We start from the raw sequence: 14,064 nt of genomic DNA, 5'->3' as shown, positions 1-14,064 counted from the left end.
AGCTGTGCCCCCTTCTAGTACCCCCTTTTAAATAGCTGCCAGGAAATTAAGGAATTGAAACATTTCCCCCTCTTTATTCCTCAGAGCCAGCAAAAGTCACCTGTTACCTTCTGCCTGTGTAGACTTTCTGCATCCCATTTTTCTCCTCTAAGCTGGCAGCACATAGCCAGGAGAATGGCCTCCAGTCAAGACGACTTTCTTCCGTCCTGCAGATACACATTTTTACATGCAGTTGCTGAGACTCCTGAGGGAGAGACTCTGAGGAGAGACTCTCCTCCGGGGGGAGCCATTCCAACAACAGCACGCACGATTCTGCTGAAAACATCCAGCACTGTGGAAAGACATTTTTTCAGCACGCCTGTTCAAGCTAGCAGTCCAGTCCAACATTTGTCAGGAGATTTTGCCGGCTGACAAGAATTCCTGTGAAGCAAACTCTCGCTAAGCAGCCCCGTGGGGAAAGCCGCTTGCTTGGGCCTTGTAAGCCTCTCACAGGAGCATGCCTCGCTTGTTCCCCTCCTCCCCCGCCCGCCCGCCGCCTTTGAAAACGGCCGGCGGGCAGCTCTGCTTGTATTTGTATGTGGTCTTCCTGAGGCGTGCGTGTGCTGGTGTAGCTGCTTGGTCCGTGAAGCCTGGCAGAGAACGGACTAGCCTTGGCCCAGTGGCACAGGACCTGCGACGACCTTACTTTAGCAGGCCTGCCCTGCCGCAACCAAGCCATTGGCAGGAGAGGGCAGGAAATTAGACCATGACCCTGGTTCCTCTTTCCCCCTGTGTTTGCTGTTCCTTCTGCTTCCCTTTAATGAAGGCAAAAGAACAAGGCGCCTTTGTGTGAAGGCTCTAGGGCAAGGAGGGGCACAGCCTGGCCTAAGAAATGCAACACCTGCCCCTTCCCCAGCCTAACTGCTCATAAAACAGGAACAGCAGAAAATAATTTACCTGGTCGCTTCATAAAAAGGGGCAATACACTGTTCCATAAATTAACAGACGATTTTACAGCCAGCACCCACACCCTAGTCACTCTAAGGGTGAGAGATGGAGCAGTAGCAGCTTCAGCACAGCCAGGGCCCTTGCCTAACCCACAAATGTCCATGCTTGTCCTTATGACATATCTGGCCTCTTGAATTAGGTGGGGGTTCAGTACCACTTCTGCTCTGTGAGTGTGATACCTGCCATCTTACTCACAGATGCATCAACTCCTGGGCATTCCCCTCCATTCACTGAAGCCCAAGTGACAGTTCAGTTCATGATTTTTCCAATTAACAGTTCAGAAACCACAACTTAGTAAGAATCTGTTTCCCATTATTTCCTAGTTTTGTTGGAGCTCTACCTCAAGCATTTCAAAATCATAGAATAGTACTGTTGGAAGAGGCCAGAAGGCCATTAAGTCCAACCCCTGCATAGTGCAGGACTCCTGGTTAATCATAACTTTGAACCCAACAACTGGAACCTATAGGCTGGTTATGAGGGACCCCGTCATGAGTTCTGTAGATGGCCATGCAAATGGAGTGGGGCCTCTTAGGAAGTGGTGCTGGATGGTGTTCATTAAATAAGCACAGAAATGAATTTGTGAGTTTCCTTGAAGGAAACAAAGTACCATGAGCCTTTGCTGTAACTCTCCTTTGGTGTGACCACTCCTGGAATACTGTACACTGTTTGGGTTGCTGCAGCTCAAAAAGGAAAAGGTGCCAAAAAGGACCATCGGGATAATTAGGGGGTTAAGCAATTTGTATGCGAAGAAAAGTTGCAAACATTAAAGGCTATTTTAGAAAAAATGCAAGTAAGGGGTACACTGCAATGCACAGCAAGCAGAAATTGGATAAAAGTAGAAACTTAGCAAGTCAGGAGGGGCCTCCTGGGCCATTCAGTCTGACCCCCAGCACAAGCCATTTGACTTAGTGTCCAGCACGTGGGTCTCCAATCTTTCCTTGAACGCTTACCGATGGGGCCTCTACCACATCCTGTGGAAGCTCATTCCATATGCAAGTAAGTTTTTCTCCCTCTGTTATGGAACTCAAACTCTTCAAGCTGAATTATGGCAGGCTCAAGTCAGACATTAGGAAGTACTTCTCCATGGTTAAACTACTACAAGATGTGCTGATGGTGAGAACTTCAGGCATTTCAGAGGTGATAAATACATGCATGGCTATATGTGACCTCTGGGCTCAGAAGCAGTGTGTGGTGGTGCTTCCCTAAAGCATCACCCTCAACCACCATGGAAAACAGGATGGTGGACCCCCTAGGCATGCCATTGGCCTGATCCAGTGGGTACAGCATGATCATTTATATGTGCAATTAAATGCTGGAATGCTCCCCTACCTTAAAACAAAGCAAAGCCCCTCTTTGAATGTTTAAAACTAGTTGTCAGGAGAAGGCTAGGCTATCCCTCTGGTATCCTGTTTTTGTTCATGCAGAGACTCACCTTTTCAATTGAGAGAACATTGAGACATTTTATCCCCTGCATAAGAGGTCATTTTTTTCTTCTTCCTTTTGGCTCTTTTGCCAAATGCCTGGGACTCAGGCTATCCCAGGTGTGTACAAGTTAGTGAACAACAAAAAGACATGCATAGATATGTACCTGGTCACATTGATGATGATGCATTTGGTTAGAGTTGACTTGATCTTAAGTTTTAATAATGGTATTTGGACTGATATATATGTGTTTCAGCTAGTGAAAAACCCAGCAACTATTCCAGCTTTTCCCTTCTGCAGATGTTGGACTACAGCTCTCATCCTCAGCAATATGATCATGGTCAGGGGTTACAGGAGTTGCCTAGAAAGCCAAAGCTGGGAAAGACTGCTAGATTAACCAAAGGCAAATAGGCCTGAATATATCCTGACCAGAGACTGCAGTCCATCAAAGTGTTTTCGCATGGCAGTAGTATCCCAACCAGCTTTCCCACAATTATCATGTGAACAATATGGGGAAAGAAAATATAGATTTAGTATGATTATCTAACCCTTAGGGATCTTTGTGGCTATATTTCCCCAGATTTGTCCTTCTGCCGAGTGTTTTTTTAATAGTAGGTCAAAGGAACTAAACTTCTGGGACAGGTATGATTAGCGTGTCCAGCCATGTAATTGTATTGCATTAGCATGAGGTAATGTTTTTTCATTTTACTCACTTGTATTACTTGGGAAACTTGGAAATACAATGCAATAAGCTACAATTTAGAGAATGGGATTAAATTAGATGCACGCACATAGGAGAGAATCCAGCACTGTGGAAAACAGTCAAGAATCGGAGTGAGTGATATGATTTTAATTACAGCATGCATCTGCCTGGCAGCAAAGCATCTTATAGAAATAGTTGCAGTCTAAGGCTGAACCTGTGCAAAAGAAAAGCCCAGATCCACAGGAGGCAATGGAAGCATTTTGAAGAGGAGCAGTGAAGGAGCCTTGAGTTTTCAAAAACAAAGCCAGTGTTTATTAGCTTGTTCTATCCACAGGAATTTCACATTACAGGCGCAAAGTGGCTCTGCACTTGAATTCATCACAAGGAGCTACTTATCAGATGCTCCATATCCCCAGTTTTTGTTACATCTTCAATTTACAACTATTTACAGGAGAAAGTACAAGCGCAACACTTGAGCTGGCAGGGGGAGAGGTCCTGCCTGGAAGAATGAGGGAGCGTAAATGAGGTTGGGCCCAAGGATGCTGCCAAAAAAAAGGTGTACCCTTTGTTAAAAGCAGGTTGCACAGCTTCAGAGCCCAAAGGGCACACAGTGTGGGCTTCCACAGGTTCGGCTCTGCTCTGTTGAGCCGTCCCTTTCTGGCCAGAAAGAATCCTTGAAGTTCACTCAGCATTCTAGCTTCCACCCCAGCTCAGCTAGGCTGTACATTCAGCAGAGTGTGATAACTCTGGGCACAGTCTTTTCCTATTTTTGCTGCCCTCCATGGCTGCAGTCCCTCCCTGTAGCTTCTTGTGACTATTAGGACAGTATAGGAATGCCTGTTCGTGGCAGAGCAGCATTTGGTTTCATCAGTGTGTAGGCCTCACTGGTGGGGTCAAAGACCTGATATCCAGAAAATGTAAATCAAAGGTCAAAGACCTGATATCCAGAAAATGTAAATCAAAGGTCAAAGACCTGATATCCAGAAGATGTAAATCAGTGTGATTCCATAGGTGAAACCCACAAGGATTGATTCAAACCTAAGATTTGCCCTTAAGTCCTCTTTGGAGGTACGGAACATAGAAGTCATGTCCAGAGCAACGAAACCAGTCTGAAGGGGGAGTCTTAGGGACAAGGTAACCAGCCCCACTGCTAAAAAGTGTGGGATATGCAATGCCTCATTTCTGAATGAGAGGGGTCTGGGCCCATTTGGGCTCAGCAACCTTCAACCTAGCAGCCCGCCTCCCTAATGCTGGGCATGATTCCACCATCATGAGGAACATGCACTTGTTCTCTCAACTCCATTTTCCAGCATTCAAAACAGTGCTAGGGGCAGAGCAAGCCCGGCTCAGATGAAATCCTGCTAATATATTTTGGATCTGTAGATCAAGTAACATTCACGTTTTCCTAGAGGAAGCCTATATGCTGAATTAGAGCCTCTCCCCCCACCCCACATGGCCAGCTCCTTGCAACATCTCCTGTGGGCTGCATTTCTTCAAAGCGGCCCCTTCATGACATGAAATGTATCTTCTACCTCTACAGTTTTGCATTTGAGATGACTCCTTAAATCAGTGGTGGGAGACTTGGGACTCTCAAATGTTTTGTCTTACAAGGCCCATCATCTCTCAGCATTGGTTATTGCTGGCTAAGGCTGATGGGAGTTGTAGGCCAAAACATCTGAAGGGCCACAAGTTTCCTACCCTATATGAATGATTTTTGGCCAAATTCCCACTTACTCAATCAGATCCATAATCCTTATCCATTTGGCTGCATGAATGACTTTTTTTTGGTGCTAGTGCTGTCCTCCTCACCACCCGTTTTCTCTGGCTGGCATGTGTATGTGTGGATAACAGTTCTTGTCATAAGGGATAGTTCATGCTGTGAATGGTTTTTAGCCTGAGGTCTCTGGAAACTCACCTACCAATTAAGCAGGAAGACAAGCTCATCATGCTGTGCCCCTCTGGAAGGAAATGTTTCTTACAAGCCCTGCACCCAAGGTAGCTGACATGGACTGATTTGTAATGAGAACACAAGAAGAATCCATATGGGAATGTTCAGACACTTAATTATAGAGTATCCCACACATCTCCTGGGCTTGTATTCTGTTGTGGGAGAAACTTGTGCTACCAGACTGAGGATTTTGACTCCTAAATTACAATAAATAAGTAGCTAGGGTAGCTGGGATGTGGATTCCTCCAATCATTGGCTAGTAGAGCAGAAGTCAGGTAATTTGATGGCTATCCGCTGATGCCTAACCCACTCTGCCATTTCTACTCCCATGCTGTCTTTGGCCTTGGAAGTGTCTGACACATGCATTACGGGAGAGTAGCTTTGGTTCATATATACATTACTTCTCCCCAGCATAACCCACATGGATGAGGCCCTCCCTTCCATCACGTAAGCTAGCTCAGCAGAGCCAGATACCTACAATCATAGCTACATCCATCTTCTCACCCGCTCTTTTGGTTGCATCTATTGCCAAAAGTCTATTGCTACTACCTTTAAATCACAACTTGCACTGACTTTGTTTCTTGCAGATCACCAGCCAAATAGCACTGGCTGAATCACAAGCATAAAACTGTTCCTTGGCTCCTAATGGTGGGCTTGATTTGCTGCTCATAACAATGGGAGCACGCATAGGCCCAGGCGTGGATGTCCTTGATGAAGCCCTTCCTTCTCCCTTAAATGCTTCAGGCTCCTAAGAGCTGCCACCTCTGTGCTATGTAACTCCGGAGAGAATCCTGCCGGATAAATGTATAGAGGGGGAAGAAAGTGCTGAAGTCCTTGCAGATGCGGTAGGGGCTTATATACACCACTGGGCATGCTGGCCGAGGGCAAGGATGCGCAGCGTCTGGCGGCAGCAGGAGTGTTTTCAGCACAGGTCACTCTGGAGGCTCCAGCTTGCTCATGCAGACTCTGCCGTGAAGGTCCCAGCTCCACCCTCCTGGATCTGTGGACGCCACGCAAGAGGGCCCCAATGCGAAGTCAGCGGTACAAAGACTTTCCTTGCAGACCCCACCTTCAGGCTTCTCTGTGCCTCCCCTTGCCTGCTGGGGGCAGCTGTGTGCTTTGAGGTGTCACGGAGAGAGACAGAGAGAGAGAGAGGACTCCTGCCCTCCTTCCCCACCCCTCTGATATCTCAGCTATTTTACAGTACCACAGAGAAAAGGGGGAAGGCAGAGGAAGCCGTCAGCGGGACGCCTCTACGCTCCTCGCCGTCTCGCACCAAGGGGAGATCGCATCACCCACAGACTATGTACAACCTACAAATAAATACTGTCTTGAGGGGGAGTGGGGCATGTTTCTGTGTGTGTGTGTGTGTGTATGTATTTATATATATATTTATAGATATTTTAATATTAAAATGGGGAGGGGGATATAGCAGTGTCACTGCAGAGTCCGTCTTAGCTGCCAGTTTCATGTCTGCGGGTCCATCTCTGGCTGGTGGTTCCGGCGGTTTCGAGGCTTCTTTTGGTCATGCAGCTCCTTGGCCTGGAGGCCGGCCAGGGTCTCCTTGTGGCTGGAGGCGACGTGCCGCCAGTAGCCCTGGCAGTACTGGTTGATGAGTCCCATCTCCGGCTGGGCGAGCAGCTGCACCAAGTCCTGGTAGTGGGAGCTGAGGGTGCTGGGCAGGCTGGCTCGCATGGCCGCCACCGAGGGGACGGGGGTCTCTGCCTGGAACAGCACCGCGTGGACGGTCTCCCTGCTCAGCACGTGCAGCTGCACTTTGGTGACGGTGTGCTTGAAGTTGTTCTCAGTGGCTGTGCAGGAATACAGGCCCCCGTCGGAGAGCTGCAAGGACCGCAGCAGCAGGCCCTGCTCTGTCCGCAGCACCCGTCCTTCCGTGCGGAGCTGGAGGAGGAAGAAGCACCAAGCGGGCAGATTTAGCACAGTGGGACAGGGATGGGCCTCTCCCGTCTTTTGGGGCTGGGGGGCAGCTCTGAAACTCCAAGGAAGCACAGTGGGTGCTCGCAGAATGGCTGCTGCGGAGGGGCGTGTCCACTGGCCAAATTGCTCTTGGGGGTGCAACAGTCACAAAACAGACACAGGCAAACTAGCGAGACTAGTGGTGTCGTGGTTAATAGCAAGGGACTGGGAGTCAGACGATCCGGGTTCGAGTCCCCGCTCAGCCATGGAGCCAACTGGGTGACTCTGGGCCAGTCACAGACACTCAGCCCAGCCTACCTCACAGGGTTGTTGTTGTGGGGATAAGATGGAGGAGGAGAATGATGTAAGCTGCCTTGAGCCCTTCGTAGGAAAAAGGCAGGATATAAATCGAAAAATAAATAAAAAAATAAAATAAAAAGCAATTTGGCCAAGAACCTAAGGTGGGTTCTGAGGCTCAAAACACAAACATACTTTTTTGAGCCCACTGTTTTCCATTTCACAGAAGACAGACTGATGTTGCTTAAAAGCAAATAACATGGCCGTGAAAGTGAATACGAGCCAGGGGCTGAGCCTGATTCTCAAATGCCTTACTGCATATTTGTCACTACAAAGCATGACAGACCATTCAGTTCACAGAAGGCAAACTGGTGATTCTCAGAGAAGCACATGCAGAGAAAGAAAAATGTCCCCAACAGCACATTCAGCACAGTCACACAACGCGAAACAGGCGCAGCTCACTCCCCACCACGCCCAGTCCTCGAGGACGTGCCCACTGCCAGTATTCATGCTCCCTTTTCTTGGACATGCTTCAGAATGATGTGCACACCTGTAGCTACCCAAGAGATCTTGGAATAAAGGGGCTCAGAGCCATGATTGAAAATGAAGATAGTGCTGGAGGGTGGCACCTCACTTCGGAGCATGGCATCTTCCCAGTTTAAAAACCATTTTAATTAAAAAGCTGTTAGGAGGTGCAGGGAACCTGGTGATTCACAAGAGAGGTGTTTGCAGGCACAGAGGTGCCCACTGCTGTGACTCTGGGGACCACAAGAACACGTTGTGCATGGGTAGCTGGGTGGTGGGAAGGAAGCCACAAGTCATTCACAGACAGAGAACTTTCTGGCTTTCTCTCTCCTCACTTCGCAGCACTGACTTAGTTTCCTGTTAAATCAGTCCTAGGTTTTTCCACACCATCTCAGTCTTGACAAATGATGGTGAGACAGCCAACTTCTCATCCTTGCAGAGTATATATAAAGTCACTCTGCCTGAGCTATACTTGATGAGCTCAGAATCGGGGCGGCTCCTTTGCTCCTGAAGCATGTTAGTTGCCCAGAGCTGTTATCAGTGGCTCAGCCCAGAGACTGCACCACTTCTGAGGCTTTACACCCCAGTTTCTTCTGGGCTTTTGCACTTCTGCACACTTCCTTTGAATATCCAGGATGCAGTTGAAAAATAAAGATAAACAACAAATTTTAAAGGTAAAAGAAAAATAAAATGTCAAAGAGGTAGCTGAAGGCATACTGAGGAAAAGGTGCCTTTTGACAATACTGAGGGAACAAAAAGAAACTTTTCAGTTCAGCTCCAGCATTTATTATACTTTACAGTGGAGACAGAAGGCAGGCTCCCCGCAAAACCTGTGAGGGAAACGTTCCCCTCCTCCCCACTCCTTCAGGTTCCACCCTCAGGCCAGCCTGTGCATGTGCTCCTCATACCTCTTTCCTTCGGTCACTGTTGTCCTTCTGAAGCAGCCACTTGATGGTGGCCTGAGGGGAGCGTGGCTGGCACTCCAGAAAGGCTGTGCTTCCCTCCACTCCATATTGGACAGCCTCCACTGTGTTCCTGCTGGCTAGAGGTGAGAAGAGAGCAGACAGTGATGTTGCTGTACATTCACGTGCATGGAACTGCGGAAGAGAACTGAACTTGGCTATGCCTGTTCGGCCAGGAGAACCTCGCCTCCACTGACATCTTCAGGTCAAGCACCCATCCCTCCATCTATTCTCCTGCTAACATCATAGTGTGAAGGTGCTCTGACCTACAACCGATTTGCAGACATGGAACAAAGAGAATGCAGCATGTGGCTCACAGAGATGCTCAGTTTGACAAGCAGGACTGCTCTGCTACTTTCTGTTCCCCCACAGGAGTTTGGCTGGTGAAAAAATGTGTTTGGTCTGTCTGCATTTCTTTAGCAAACTAACCTAACTTGTATCCTTCAAATTGAGGACTTTTCCAAGTATGTCAGTGCTGCATAAAAACATAAGCATATTTTGGAAAGTTGTGTACACAATTGCATATAATAGGAAAAGCTGTGTGTAAAATGAGTAGGTTAAGGGAACTTACAAATGAAAGCAAATGCACATTTTCCTGATATTTTATATGTACGTATACATACATGCATACACAGAGAGCTCGCATTTGGAACACAGACCAAATGTGATGGAACACCTTCCAAATGCTCCAAATGGATGGAACAGGCTTGTGATTGAAGACACACAAAGCTGACACAGACCAGATATTGGCAGGGGAGGTTGTGGCACTCACCATTGGAGTTGTAGCCCCTGCACTGACGGATGGGGTTGCCGTGCCGGACATCCTGACGTCTGCTCCGCCTTTGGTGGAGGAAGGAAGCAGAAGCAGAAGTAACCATGATGGAAAATGATGAACCCTGTGTAAACCACTTTAATTTTGTTGACTTATTTATTTCTACAGTGTGTCTGTCACTCTAAGGTCAATGGTTCCCAGGGCAGTGCCTAAGACACAAATGTAATCCACATACACAGAATTAAAACATAAAGTAATCAAAAGAAATCAATTAGAATGGCAAAGGCTAAGACAGGCAGCTAAAATATAGTGGAGATAAAGCTACACAACCCAGCACATTTGTCACACTGCTGTCTGTCAAGGGCGTCCCTGGGCACTGCATCCTGGAATAATTCTCAGCCAATCACGGCAGACTCAAATGCTTCTCAAAATCCATTGCCTGCCCTGGAACAGTCCTGCTTCTTACGGCCACCCAGATGTCTCAGCAGCATAACTTTTTCCTACACTGCTTCTCAGCTATCATCTGGCATAAACCTTTCTTAGACCACCCTTGAATCCCCCTTTATGATGGTACAGCTAGTTCCCAAGAATGTTCCCAGGATCAAGCTGTAAAGCCCTCTCTCAAGCACTCCATGTCTCTTGGAAAGAGCCCCTGTTCTGCAGTGTTCGTGACCCTGCGATCATTCTTCAAAACCCCTTTCCAGAGCGTTCCCAATGTACAGCTGCACACTGGAGTAGAAGCTTGCTCTCCAGGACCCTCCCAGCCAAACAGTACCTCTTGGAGGATGCGGAGTAGCGGGAACAGGACTTGCCATCCCAGGCACAATAGGGGTCCCTGGCTAGGCAGCAGTCAGCACAGGCTTCCCCATACACGTCGCAGCGGTGAAGGGCCAGGTGTGTTAGCCCAATGGCAGAGGAAACATAGAGCTGTTGCTGTTAGGGCAGAAGTAACACTCAGGTCTCAGTGGATCCTTCTGCTCCCACAGTATAGCAAAGCATGCATGGAGGTATTGTCCATTTGCTGGAGTGAGGACAAACACTGGTCCGGTTCAGCGACCAGCATTTTATTCTGCCCTTCACCTCCAGAAGGAGCCTGTGGTGATGGCAGCTATTCCAGTGAAATGGAAGATTGCCAGAGTGAGGATCCACCACATGCCTGGGCTTTCTGCTAAGATGACGCCCGCTGACACCTAGTCAAGACCACCCTTTCCGCCCACAACCCTCGGCTAGATCAGTACAAGAGGCATGCACTCACCCGTTTGGAAGAGATGGTCATGGTTTTGATGGGAGCTGGAACCTGTGGGGAAACCACATTGTAGCAGTCAAACCAGGAGCTGTGGTGGTCCTTCCAGAAGCTTTGGAGTAGTACAGAGAGGAAGGACACATCCAGGCAGACAAGGCTGCTTGATTCTTGACTGGGGCTCTGTGGCACTCCTGTGCCTGCAGTTCTTCAGTCATCATCGCAATCACCATTATTAGAACAATTCTTATATTGTGAGCATTTAGAAAATGCTCGTTGGGTGTGCACCTTGGGAATAATTGCAACCGTTGCGGAAGCTAGATAAGAATGACCGATTCCATAATGTAGGTGTCAGGGTAAAACAGTGCACAACCTGTGCCCCCATGACTCCCCCAATGCATCCATTGCAGATCCCCACTGATGTTAGGGTTACTTGCAGCCACCTATACTACAGCTGCTGATCCCCACTAACCCACCCAGCCCCCTAACCTGTTGCTCCCCATACGCCACCTATGGACTTCAAGGCTGAGGGGAAATTTGAGCAAGGAACTGCACAACACACAATATTCTTTGCCACTCACTACACTGCTCCAGCTCTCAAAACCGTGTGCTCTGCAGAAAAGCTAGTGACCCTGAAATACTTGGGGTGAGCAGTGTCTTACCTTGAATACCTCCACCTCTTCTAGCATCAGTTCTTCTGTCTCCGTATCATCTTTGGGCAGGACAATAACCTTCTGGACAGTGCCACGATCTGCAACACAAGGCCAATGCAGAGAGGACAGTGAGCATCAGGTGGGCCTCCTCTCACCCACCTTTTCTGGTTTCCACCATGATGTTAAAATCCCAACAGCAGTAGAGGTGCTGCTGCGATCTGTGAAGGACTGGTTTGCTTGCTCCTACAAGGAAGTGTGGGCCAAATCTCATATAGCTTCTCCAAAAATAACCCAGGGAATGTGCAGCCCTCCAGATGCTGTTTGGACTACAACTCCCATCACCACCCACCATGGGCGGGGCTGGGCATGGCTGATGGGATTTGCAGTTCACCAGCACCTGGATAGCCCACCCCTGCCATAAGAAAACTGGTTGAAGGAACATCCTTCGTCATGAGTTCTGCATGGAGGTAACCACCACTGAGAAAGTTCTGTTCCCGGCAGGAACCTGCAGATGCCCGAATGCATTCAGCATTAATATTCTTTAATTTTTAAATCCCAAGAAAAGCCCACAGTCCTGACGGAAAGGAGTATGTTTTGGGCAAGAAGCAGAAGAAGCACATGATCACAGAAAACATATGGAGCAATATAAAACAAAAGGGAATTGGAAGACACTGAGATAACGAAAGGTTTTGGTGCAGATATACCTGGTGGAGAAGGTGACAGATACAGAAACCATGGTGGTGCTTGAATATTGTTGGAAGGAATGGGAAACGAAAACAGCTACATGTGAATCTCAGAGAACCAAGTGAATCTGGCTTATAAAAGGAGTGTATGCTTTAGTTGCACATCCTATTTGTCACAAGATGTTATACCCAGTCATGAAAGCGTATTACAGCAAGATACCGTGAGCATTTAAAAATAAATAACCTAGTCAAATCTGGTAGGAATGCACTTATTTTGTGTTGAAAACGAAGTTTGGTCCAATAAAACATGGCTGTGCTGTATGAGTTTAGCCTCCAATGTTGCAGTCACAATAGCATTGGCTACGAACTGATGGAGAGGGAAACCATCTTTATGAGGTTTATACAGTAGCATGTGCTCATGACCTTCACAGGTGCCTCAAGACTGGTTCATACAATTGGTATCCAGCAGCAAAGCTTAAATTGCCAGGTGGCAATATGGCACATGCCAGCTGCCATTGTGAATATTCAACTTACATTGTGTAGTCACCACAGCTTATCGTGTTGTGTGAACCTGGGCAGGATGGCTTGCTATTGTGGGTAACAAGCCACGTAGAATCATGGCTTGTTCTCAGTTATGGTGGCGGTCTAGTCGACCTAGTCAGCCAGCTATTGCAAGAAGTGGCTTGTCCAGAGCCTTGCAAGTAGTTTGCCTGCCCTCCTGAATGTAAATTTAGAGGAACGGGGTAGGGAGGGCATCTGGAAGAATAATTTATTTCTGAATCTATTCTGCAGGAAGACCTATGTTATTTCCTATCTAGCCTGGATTTCAGGGTGGGCGTAGGGCAGTTCTGTGCCTTCCCTCAGGGCCATAACATGAGAAAGGAAAATTTTTTAAAAAGCTGTAAAGCCAACAGACAATCAGCAAGGATGCCATGCACCCAACACATTCTGAGGGATCTTTCTTGAGTGAACCACAAGTCTTGAGTAGCTTTGTAGGAAGTTTTAGAAGCAACTTGAAGTGTATTTATTATTAAACGTGTATTCTGCTACACTGGTCCAGGGCCCTCTATCTCCCCTGATGAAGAGGCACATCTGGTTGAGAACTATATATTGGTACAGTGGCCCTTGATGTCTGGACAGAAGACAGTTTCAGGCCACCCATGCTATTTATGTTTTCTGGGGGCAGAGGGTTCAGCAGTGGGGTGCCAGGAAGAGGTCTTCAAAACAAGGTTGGAAGGCCTGCACTTGCATATAATAAAGTTTAACACATAACTAAAACTATAGGTGTTTTTAAGGAGTCATGGCATGTACTTTGAAAGACAAGAGTGGAGGAGTTAGCCCATCCTTTCTAAATGGCACCCCCACTAAACTGATTTGCCCGACTGAGCTGTTCTGAATAGAGAACAGCTTCATTTATTTATTACCAGTTAACGTAGCTGGAGAGAAAGCTGAAAATAAACACCTATTGCCAAGGCCACCAAGTCAGTTCCCCTGCCTTGTTTGCACTCTGAATTGAATGCTTCCCACATTCATTCATTCATTCATTCCATGACATGGCCAAATTCCTGTGCTCGGTCAACATTTTCTGCTTCTTTCTGCAACCGGAAGCAACCAAGATCTGGAGATTCGTTATAACCTGTGGCCAAAAAGAAAGAGGAAACTCCCTGCAGGCTGGGGCAGATGGCACTGGGACTGCACACAGCTGCTGTGGGCCGTGCACTGATCTGGGCAGCCGAGGGAACAGCTGTGTGGAGACACAATTGTTGCCAGCTAATGAAAACTTTCTGGATCGTTAGCGTTCCCGGCCACCTGCCTGGTCTATGGGCTGGGCTCCTGTGGCCCCCTGGGAGATAACCTACTAACCTACAGCAGAGTGGAGCTTGTGCAAGTGGTTCCTGCCATCATTAACTGGCCAGACAGCTCCCCCGCCACTGTCAGGGCTCTGCAGTCCTATA

The 14,064-nt window shown here is 47.8% G+C and overlaps 1 protein-coding gene across 5 annotated transcripts in view; it reads right to left on the bottom strand.

Annotated features, from left to right (window-relative positions):
- Window positions 1-3,401: 3,401 nt before the first annotated feature.
- SEMA3F (semaphorin 3F) overlaps window positions 3,402-14,064 on the bottom strand; it is a 153,026-nt gene continuing 142,363 nt past the window's right edge. For 4 of the 5 annotated variants that reach the window (XM_044451212.1, XM_044451215.1, XM_044451213.1 and 1 more), the window contains 6 exons: window positions 11,436-11,524; window positions 10,789-10,830; window positions 10,309-10,466; window positions 9,534-9,601; window positions 8,708-8,841; window positions 3,402-6,962 (listed from right to left, as the gene is read on the bottom strand). In XM_044451212.1, the coding sequence (XP_044307147.1) occupies window positions 6,528-6,962; window positions 8,708-8,841; window positions 9,534-9,601; window positions 10,309-10,466; window positions 10,789-10,830; window positions 11,436-11,524 (926 nt within the window). In that variant the 3' untranslated portion in view covers window positions 3,402-6,527. The remainder of the gene's footprint in view (window positions 6,963-8,707; window positions 8,842-9,533; window positions 9,602-10,308; window positions 10,467-10,788; window positions 10,831-11,435; window positions 11,525-14,064) is intronic. The other variant, XM_044451216.1, reaches the window with a different exon arrangement.

The sequence above is a fragment of the Varanus komodoensis genome, unplaced genomic scaffold (assembly GCF_004798865.1).
Source record: "Varanus komodoensis strain SLA01 unplaced genomic scaffold, ASM479886v1 scaffold6_2, whole genome shotgun sequence".
Classification (NCBI taxonomy): domain Eukaryota; kingdom Metazoa; phylum Chordata; class Lepidosauria; order Squamata; family Varanidae; genus Varanus; species Varanus komodoensis.
Note: the sequence above shows the minus strand (reverse complement) of the source record. Positions and strands in the feature narration are given on the sequence as shown.